Raw genomic sequence first — 10,535 nt, 5'->3', positions numbered from 1 at the left:
CCAAGCTCATTCTCATGGTTGTCGGCTGATGCCAATTCCTGACAGACTCCTGGGCTGAGAATATCAGTTCCTCATGGCCAGAGACTCCCCTTACCCCAATTTCTCACCGCATAGACCCCTCGCAGGGCTGCCTCGGGACATGGCTTCATCCGGAGTGAACAGTTTGAGAGGCTGGAGCCAGCACAGAAGCCACAGTTTTCTTTATAACCTAACTTTAGGGGTTATGTGCCACATTCTGTTCATTAAAAGCAAGTCACAGGGACACCTGGGTAGCTCAGTGGTTGAGCATCTGCTGTTGGCTCAGAGTGTGATCCTGGGGTCCTGCGATGGAGTCCCACATTGGGCTCGCTGCATGGAGCCTGCTTCTCCCTCTGCCTGTGTCTCTGCCTCTCTCTGTGTCTTTCATGAATAAATAAATTAAAATCTTTTTTAAAAAGAAGAAGAAGCAAGTCACAAAGTCCAACCCTCACTCGAGGAGAGGGATTACCCAGGGGGTGATTATCGGGAGGTGGGGACCACAGAGGGCTAGCTTGAAGGGTGCCTATCACGATAGCCTCAGAAACTTTTCTATGCACGCAAAACTTTGCTTTCACAAAAAGCCTGTCTTTTGGGTTTCTCCTCTACAGACATCAAGGTGATGATTCTGTTTATTATAATATCTAGAATTCCACTCTTTGTAGGTTATAGAGCTTAATAAACAAATCTCCTAGTAATGGGCATGTAGGTTATTTCAAGTAAAATAGCCTTTTCTCACTAATTTTCCAGATACTTACTGAGTACCCTTGTGGGCTCTGTGTCAGGTATTGGGGCTCATAGATGGAAGCATGAAACCCCTGCCCTTGAGGCATACTCAGCCTAGTGGAACAGAAAGACCAATAAACAAACAACTGTGAAAAACAACAACAACAACAACAACAACAACAACAACTGTGAGAAACACCAGCCGGTGCTGCCATAGAAGGAGGCACAAGGTGTCCTTAAGCCCAAAAGAGGGGCTCAGCATGACTGACACTTCCAGAATGATGTGAGCTATCACTCTTCCCCTCAGATGAGGAAACTGAGTCACAGACCCATCATGTCTTCCACCCACACCTCCCATGAAGACATGTGCTCCAGATGAATGCCCAAGGTAATGAAGCTCACGGGAGAAAACAAAAAAAGAGCTTCGCATCCTAGAGACTAAACAATGGATTGATTACATTTTACTTTTCAGTCAGGGGTTTGGCATCTTTTTTGTCACTAAGTTAGTTCAGTTGACATTTTTAAGGAGTTTTTTTTTTTTTTAAGTATTCTGTACTCATTTTATCCTCATCAAATTTTGTGTGTGTGTGTGTGTGTGTGTGTGTGTGCGTGTGTGTGTGCACCTGGGAAGAATATGTTATAGAATGAGCTTAATGTTCACTGTTCAGCTGGTCACAAAACAGCCAAGAGATCACAAGGCTTTGGCACAGAAAGGTCCATGTGCTTCTATGGCGCTATTCGTGTTCTCACTTCCCATCAGCAGCACGGGCACATGGCCAGGAGTCCTGAGAGCTGTGAGGCCCTTGCTCCACTTTCCAAATCAACTACACTTATCAATAAGAAAGAACCATCATCCCCTTGCTTGACCATTGTGTGATGAATGAGTGCTCACTCTTTCTGAAAATACCTCCTATAAAAGCCATTTTTTCTGAAGCGGTAAAGATAGGAGCTTTGGATTCACATGGAATCCTAGTCCAGTGCTTACGACTATGTGGTCTTAGGTAGGTCATTTAACTTCTCAACAACTCAGTCTTTTTATCTTTGAAATGGGTTTACTCATAGTCACCTTGTTGGGCTGGGTGGGCACAGCGACGGCCCAATAAACTGTCGCCAGCACGTAAGGGATGCTTAACTCCTCCTCCCCACTTTCCTTTTCCTGGAAAGTAGGGGGAGCCGGAGCCATATTGGGGGGGGGGAGGATAACCTTTACCACTTGAAGCATCATCAGTGGGGGCACAGCCAGGTTTCCATTGGATCAGGGGAGGGAGGGAGGCAAATGGTGGGCAGTACTCCGCATTAGAAGGGCCCGTGTTCCCTAGCTACTCGGGAATGACCTTCTCAAGGTCAGAGTCATCGACACTGATACAAATTCCACCTCTTCCCAAGTTACCTTGTTCTCCATTGAGCTTTAAGGGCGGCTACTACCAGCACCACACTGGCCTGCAGGCTCAAGACCCCCCGTGAGAGGGGGCAAATTTGTCCACACTTCTTGGAAAGATAAGGCTTAAGAGATAAAAGCACTGGCCTGCCTCATATCTGAAGGCCACTGAAGATAACGAGGCTTTTCTCAAGAGCCAGTTGTGGTAGGATAAGGCAGACGCAGGAAACAGGGAAAAGGGAAAGGCTGCTGGCACCGAATCCATTCCCAGAATTCTCCAGAACCTGGTTTCGCCCTGACGAAGCAGAAGGAGCACAAGCCTGAGAAAAGCCAGGTTTGCATTCATTCGGACCGCATTGCGAGTATTTGCAGTTTCCCACAAATAGGCACAGTAAGCTGTCAGTGGTGCCTCCTGCACGGCCGTGGGAAGGATCACGGCAGAGAACGGGACAGAAAGTGCTGTGAACATTCCATGCAAGCGGTATTGCTCATCGATCGAGTGCAAACTAGCCCTGTTTGGTGCATAAAGGAGTTCTTGAATTCTGCTCCCCAGAGCTCAGGCGTCAGCTGTGCTCCCCCCGCTGCCCCCTTCCCCATATTCCTGATATCACTGGAGCTACCCTGGCTAGTAGATAATCCCACCAGAAGACAGCTGAGGGTCAATCTTTATGCATTTAAACATCAGAAGAATATCACCAATTTCTTTTTGTTTTTTTGGGGGGGGGGGAGGGTTTGTATATTTTTTTATTGGAGTTCGATTTGCCAACATATAGCATATCACCCAGTGCTCATCCCGTCAAGTGCCCCCCTCAGTGCCCATCACCCAGTCTCCCCATCCCCCCCACCCGGCCACCTCCCCTTCCACCACCCCTTGTTCGGTTCCCAGAGCTAGGAGTCTCTCATGGTTTGTCACCCTCTCTCATTTTTCCCACTCATTTTCCCTCCTTTCCTCTATAATCCCTTTCACTATTTCTTATATTCCCCGTATGAGTGAGACCATATAATTTGTCCTTCTCTGACTGACTTACTTCACTCAGCATAGAATATCACCAATTTCAAGGCAGTGAATAAACAGCAGGGAAGATACATTTGCTTTGTCTACATCAGGGTTTTCTCACACCCTGGGCCACATTAATTCCATCCTGTGCCTTGTAAGACATCTAACAGCATCCCTGGACACTACTCCCTAGATGCCAAGAGGAGTAACCCCAGGTGTCATACCCAAAAATGTCCCCAGAGACTGCCTAAATTTGGGGAGAGTGCAAAATCACCCCCGTGATTTCGTACGATTAGTGTACACAAATGGGAGCGGGGAGAGATGTCTGTTTGCTGGCCTTTTGTTGCTGAAAGATTTCAGAGGGGTATAAAAGCAGAAAGGGAAGGCGCTGCCAGTCTCAGGGCATGAACGGGGCATCTCTCACCTCTCCGGCAGGAGGACTGTCACCTCCACGCCCAGTGACCACCTCCACGTGGGGTTGTCACTCAGCGTATCTGGGGAATTGAAGAGAGGGCTTGCCTTGGATCAAAAGCTAACGCCATCTGATACCATGAGCATTTTCCACAACCTGTGCTGGTGACAAGGGCCTGCCCTGCAGGGGAAACCAATGGTCTAAAAGAGAGAAAGCTCTTTCTCTTAAAAAACCAACATTTATTAATAATACATCCCCAAACTTCATGTCAACAAAGGGAGCTTCTCACCGCAAAGAAATATAGGCCATCCAAGGGGATGTTAGCAGCCTCAAGATCTTTTTTTCCAAAGCAGTATATGGACTACAAGATACCTCTACATGTAAGAGCCCATAAGAAGCTCAGGCAAGGCTTTTGGGTTTTGTTTGCCTTCTGTGTAATCATTCTGCCAAAGCAGAAAAGCAAAGTTACACTGGTAAAGAAGTAAGTGTAAAAAGAATCTTGGTTCTGTTCTAGGCATTTCCGAACAGCTAGCAGGAAAGGTGGAATTGGACTAGAATATTGCTGTTTGCCAGGCCTCGGCCCACCTCCAGTCCTTGAGGGAGAAGAGAGGAGGTAAACGCCGACTGGGAACGTTCCAGAGTTGGAGACGATGCCAGAAATTTCCCAAGCCGGGCCACTCCTTTTTCCCTTCCCACTCCAGATTCCAGCCTCTTGCCTTCACACGGCAGCATTTAAACCAAACCAATCAGGAGCTATGATGTGACTCAATTTCTGGACAAATAAACATTAATACAAAGGGAAAAGAGGAACCACCACCAATATATACCGTAGCCCACTGTTTGGACTCACCTGCTAAATGTTACCCATCAGCACAGATTAAAACAGAAGCCTGCCACAATCTGGGCAGACACCATTCCCCAGGGGCAGCTCAGCTGGAAAGTTTGCTGGAAATTCAGTGGCATGGTCTGATCAATTTCTAAATACTCTCTAGAAGACAAGAGTTCAGGTCAAGTGAAAGCACAGGGCTCCATCGCTTGACAAAACCCCACAGCCAGGGAGCAGGTGTAGCCTGCCAAAAGCAAACAAAAACTTCTCTCAAACAACAACAAATAGTTAACACCCTCAGCCTGTCAACACCAATTAGCCTGCCTTCCCAGCAGAAGCCTCTTAAGACAGACGGGTCCTGAAATCCAGCTAGGTCCTCTGCGAGCAGAAACTGTCACTGGGTGGCTTCTCCCAGGGAAGTGACCCTCAGCGGAAACCTACACCAGCAGGCACAGCCCTTAGGCCCCCTCTACCACCCCCCCCCCCAGCCCCCAGGGGCCCCGCTGGGTGGGATTCTAACTTTGCTGGATTCCTGGCACTTTTGCTTTGGCAGGCTTCTTCCTGCATAATAATACCAACATTAGAATTTACTTTTGATAGAACTTTAAATACGTTCATATTTTATTTTCTTAGCATTTCAGGCAAATTTTAATTAATAGGATCTTGTGGACCTGAAAATTAAAACATTTCCTTTGAATAATTTCATTTCCCTTGGGGGTTTCTTTCTTCTAATTTGAAAAGAAATTAAACGTTTTCCTGGGGCCCCCTGAAGGTGTCAGGGGCCCTAGGCTCCATGCCCACCACGTCTCAGGGAAAAGCAAGCCCTGATTAGAAGGAACTTGCAATTCTTACAAAATACTGTTACCCGTGGTCTGTACATCCAGCTCAGCACAGCTCTGGCCTATTCCGAAAGTCCATTCTATTGATAAAATACTGACATAACATGCCTGGAATGTACACATTTTCACTTGTCACTTAAGAGTGATTTACACAGGTGTACTCCAAGGCGCTTAAAACAAAACAAAACAAAACAAAACAAAACAAAACAAAACAAAAAACCAACTCACCACACAAGATAGATTTTCTTCAATATTTTATTTATATAGAAATACTTAAAAAATGAAGTAGCACCATTACTTAAGTTTTTACCTTTATTATGTAGAACTTTAAATGTCAGAAAAATAAAACTCTTGATACAATTTCAAATCTTGTCTCAGCAAATATAATATTAGTATTTGACCATGAGGTTAAAGGCCCTTTATCATAAAATAAAATATACTTTGTTTTTTAAACTTTGCTCAGTAAAGTACATTTAAGCTCAAGTAACGTCACCTACATATACATAAACAAGTGGTAAACAAATGTATTAAAATAGAAATACTAAAACTATAGTGGCCCAACAGAATTTTTGTAGCTTGCACTGAATTCTATTTATACAAATGTTAGAAAGCATCAACAGTTCCTTTTGACATGTTTATACATTTCCGTTTTTTTTTGTAATAATATAGAATAAAATATGCTTTATATCACTGAATAGAAAATATGCTGGGTGAAGCATTTCTAGAAGATTTGTCTGAACCTATAAAATCTCCATCCCAACAGAATACTGTTCAAAACATTACACATTTTATGGTTTTGTAATTCCGTCACGATTGTGTGGTTATTAAAATAATACAGTGTTCTTTGCCATAAGGCCATACTAAAATAAAAAGATTTAACCCAGCTACAAAAAAGTTCACTGAACTTAAATTAAAATACTTGTAAACATCTTTGCAATATGAAATATAATTTTTCAAGTCAAAAAAGAATAAAATACTTCAATCTGTATTAATGCAATTTCTCTTTTAAAACTTTTAAACGTTTTTTAATATATAAGAGATATGTTACAGTTTGTTTAACTTTTATAAAGCTGCAGTATCCTGGTTTCACAGGTACTCCTGGCCCTTCCAAACATTCAGAAAGGATCCACCGTGTTCTATAATAAGCATCGTAGGAACCCAGCCACAGAGGGGAACACACTAAAACAGTCCACACATCCCATAAGCACTATTATTATCATCTTCATCATAATCATTATTGTTCTTTTTTTTTTTTCCTACTTAAACAAAATGGAAAACTTTGTGGGGTTTTTCTTCTTTTGGAAGCCTCCTATGAAGTACAGTGTAAAAACTATCATTACTAGAATGTCGCCGTTCCTATTATTTATAGAGCATGCATTTCAGGTGGTTCGGGGGTTTCCCAGGCTATAGGACTCTGGATGCAGATATCCTGGCAAGTTCCTTTGTTTAAAAATCACTTTAAAAAAAAAAAAAAAACAAAAAACGAGCGGATACTACAGCTTTCCAAGCTCCTCTCGGATCTCAGAGTGTGAGCAGGGGAGGGGTGGGGGTGGGGGTGGGGGCGGGGAGGAGAAAGTGGGGCTGGGGGGCTGGGGGGCTGGGGGAGGATGCCGAGGCCGCAGGGGAGGGGCCCCCTGCCCCCGCCGGGTGCGCGCACGCGCGCTGCCTTCAGGAAAAGATGCGGATGGCCTGAGTGACCGCGGTGTGGCAGACGGGGCACTCGGGCTCGCTCTTCTCGCAGATGCGGTTGGCGCACTCCATGCAGAAGAGGTTGTGGCCGCAGGGCACCAGCGCGGCGATCACCTCGCTCTCGAAGCACACGGAGCAGTCGCGGCTGCCCTTCCGCCGCAACCCCGACGACGAGGAGGAGGAGCTGGAGGAGGAGCTGGACGACGACGAGGAGCCCGAGGTGTCCGACGGCTGCAGCCCGGGCAGCTGCGCCCCCAGCCCGTTGGCATAGGCGGCGTAGGTCAGGCCCCCGCCGCCCGGGTCGCTGCGCACGCGGCGGGCCAGGTGGTGCTCGCCCGCCCCCGGGGCCATGTGCAGGGGCGGGGACAGGCGCGGGCAGCTGGCGCCCGGGTGCAGCCGCCGGTGCACCAGCAGCCCCAGGTTGGCATTGGAGGGCGCGCCGGCGCCGCCCCCGGGGAAGACCACGGAGGAGGACGACGCGGACGAAGACGCGGACGAAGAGCAGGACGAGGACGCGGGCGCCGCGGGGCCGCCGCCAGGGGAGCGCTCGAACTGCGCCCAGAGCAGGGGCGCCCCGGGCGGGGGGGCGGGAGCCGGGTCGAAGGTGGGCTGCAGCTCCGGGCAGCCGTCGGGGGAAGGCACGGGGGCCTCCCCCGCCGCGTACGTGTATCCGTTGCCGTTGTTGTTGTTGTTGCCGTTGTGCGCGAAGCTGAGCGCGGGGCTGGGGGGGCTGTAGTCCGCCAGGCGCGGGGTGGCGGCCGCGCTGCCGCCGGTCCCCCCGCCGAAGTAAGAGTCTGTGGAGGCGCTGCCCAGCGAGCTGGAGCTGTCGTTGCGGTAGCTGGAGAAAGGCTTGCGGCCGGGGGTGGGCGTGATGCTGGGGGTGGGCTTGCTCCAGAGGCTGCCGGGGCCGGACCCGCCGGACCCGTGGTGCAGATCGAAGCCCACGTCCGTGCCGTTGGCGTGAAAGTCGTTTTCGTCTGTGAGCTCAATGATGCCGCCGGTGCGCAGGGCGATGTGCGCCTCTATTTCCTCGCGAGCCCGGTCCACGTTCTCGGGCATGCCGGTCACCTCGAACACCGGCTCCTTGTCGCGGCTGGGCGTCACGATGTACGTGTGCGTCTGTTGTTGGATGCGCTTGATCGTCGCGCCCTTGGGCCCCACCACGAGCCCCACCACGCGGTAGGGCACCCGCACCTGGATGGTGGTCTGTCCGGGCAGGTTGGGCGGCCCGGGCACTGCGCCGTTGAGCGCCGTGTTCTTGTTCCGCGAGGCGCGGATCATGGAGAAGTGCTCCGCCGCAGAGATGATCTCTCTCCGAGCCATGGCCACATCCTCCTTCCTGCCCGTCACAACAAAGACAGGCTCCTCCCCGCGAACCGGGGTCTTGATGTAAGTATTGGTCTTCGCCCGCAGCGCTTTGATTTTACAACCTGGGAGCCAGGGCGGGGGTGGGGGGTGGGAGGGGGGTGGAGTGGGAGAGAGAGAGAGAGAGAGAGAGAGAGACAGACAGACACGCCCATTATCCCGGGGTAACCGCGGGGACCCGGGACCGCCCGCGGCCAGGGCTGCGCGACGGCAGGACACGCTTTGGGCGGAAAGGGGGCGGCTCCCTCCCTGACCCCGGGCCACGCCACGGGCCGGGAAGCGGGTTCCCCCCGCGAGGCGCTCGAGGAACAGCCCATTGGCTGCCCGGCCCTCCCCCCAGTGACTGCAGTCGTCCCGAGCAAACCCGAGAATCCCAGAAAAAGTCAGCTGGGGAGATGCTGCTAGGATCCAGCGGGGCGCGCCGTCCGCCCTGGAGACGCGGCGGAGGGGTTCGGGGGCGACGGCCGAAGCCGCGATGCCCCAGAACTGGGGGACTGATGGGAGCGGGGGGGGGGGCAGTCCCGGGACCCATTGTTCCTCCTCTGGGCTCCATTCCGCTCTGCAGAAATCCAGAATCCTCCTCCCATCCGATGCTCCCTCCTCCTCCTCCCCCTCCCAAAGGACCGATCAAAGGCCCCCTCCCCCAAGCATCTTGTATTTAAATTCTATTTCCCGGGGTGGGCTGGGTGGGGGGCGCTCGGGGAGAAGGCAGTGGTTTTAGCAGGATGGAGCGCATCCCGCCGAGGCGGCGGCGCGGCTCCGGGAGACAGCCTGCCTGCACTTTCTTTGTCTGGGGCGCCGGCCCCTCGCGCGGCTCTTCCTCTCTCCTCGAGCTCGCGGGCGCCGCGGATCCCGAGCCCTCCCGCGCCCTCCCCGCGGGGCGGCGGCCCGAGACCCTCTGCCCCTCCAGCTCCCCGTCCCCGCCGGACCCACCTTGGCGCCCCACGATCTCGGCGACGTGCTCGGAACTGGGCACCGGTACGCACTCGGTCATGTTCACGCTCTTCTTGCGCGGCTCGCTGTCGTACAGAGAGGCGCCCTCGTCACTGTCCAGCCCCAGCAGGGAGAGCTGGTCGAGCGCGAGCTGCAGGGCTCTTTGGTCATCCAGGGTCTCGCCGCCGCCGCCGCCGCCGCCGCCGCCGCTGCCGCCGCCGCCGCCGCCGCCGCCTCCCCCTCCGCCGCCGCTGCCGTGGCGCTCCAGGTCTGCAAACAGGGAGCTGGGCATCGCTCGGCCGTGCGCGCCGCGCCCCCGCCGGCCCTCGGCTCGGCGGCCAGAAGCTGCGGCCACAAAGGCAGCCGGGAAGCGAGCGGTCAGGGGCGGGGAGGCCGGCCGGCTGCCGCGGGCTCCGTGGCTCCTTTCTCGGCGCCGGGAGGACGGGGTCGCGCGGAGCGGTCCGCGCCGGGCAGTGGCCGCGGGAGCCCCCGCCTGGGTCCCCACCCCAGGTCTGCCGGCGGGTGGGGCGGGGGCAAAGCTCGAGCGGCAGCCGCGCGTGCCCCCCGAGTGCCCGGCTGGCTGGCCACAATGCCGAGCGAGGAGCGAGCAGGCGAGCGACAGCAGCGTTTCTTTAAGGAGCCCCTCCCCGGCTCCTCTCCTCCCTCCCGCCCGCCCGCCCGCCCGCCCTCACTCAGCGCTTTTTCCTCCTCTCCTCCCCGCCTCTTGACTGAGCCTCTGCAGCCAGACGGCTCCGGAGGGGGACGAGGGAGGCGCAACGTCACCGGCGGGAGCTGACACTACAATGCTACTGACACTATCGCTGGGGGAGGCGATTGGCGCGCGCCGGGCCGGGGGCGGGCGGAGGCCGCGGTCGGGGCGAGCCGGGAGCGAGCGCCCCCCGCCCCCGCGCCCGCGCCCGCGCCCGCGCCCGCCGCAGCCCGCCCCGCTCCCCGCCCCGCTCCCCGCCCGGCCGCGCCCCGCCCCCGCCGCCGCGAACGCCGCTCTTTGTTGTCGAGTGCGGGACCGGCAGGCTCGGGACCCCCGCGCGCACCTACCGGCCGAGGACGGCCCGTCCCCAGCTCTGCTCCCCCGCCTGACTGAGACCGGGAGACGCGCCCCACTCCGCGGCCGGCGGCCCGGCCCGAAGCGAACGGTCCTGAGAAAGTCCCGTTAGCGTCTCCGAATAGACCGCCCCGGGAGCCCTCGGTGCCGCTGGGAGGAGGGTCTGTTCCCGCCCCGCAGGGCGGTCCGAGCGGCCGGACGCGGGGAGAGGGACTCGAGGTCCCGTTGCGCTCGGGCACAGCGGCTCCTGGAGCGGGCTGCCCACCGGCGCGGGAGCGCAGGCGACACAAAG

General features: G+C 54.4%; 1 protein-coding gene across 1 annotated transcript; it reads right to left on the bottom strand.

Moving 5' to 3' along the window:
• Positions 1–6,592: 6,592 nt before the first annotated feature.
• On the bottom strand, positions 6,593–9,629 carry MEX3B (mex-3 RNA binding family member B). Its single transcript, XM_026002492.2, has 2 exons — positions 9,181–9,629; positions 6,593–8,312 (listed from the first exon to the last, which is right to left on the bottom strand). Exons 1-2 carry the CDS (start codon positions 9,470–9,472, stop codon positions 6,862–6,864), a joined length of 1,743 nt encoding a protein of 580 aa, XP_025858277.2. The 5' UTR covers positions 9,473–9,629; the 3' UTR covers positions 6,593–6,861.
• Positions 9,630–10,535: the final 906 nt, after the last annotated feature.

This window comes from Vulpes vulpes, chromosome 14 (genome assembly GCF_048418805.1).
Source record: "Vulpes vulpes isolate BD-2025 chromosome 14, VulVul3, whole genome shotgun sequence".
In the NCBI taxonomy this organism is placed as follows: Eukaryota; Metazoa; Chordata; class Mammalia; order Carnivora; family Canidae; genus Vulpes; species Vulpes vulpes.
This window is presented reverse-complemented; position numbering and strand designations above follow the sequence as displayed.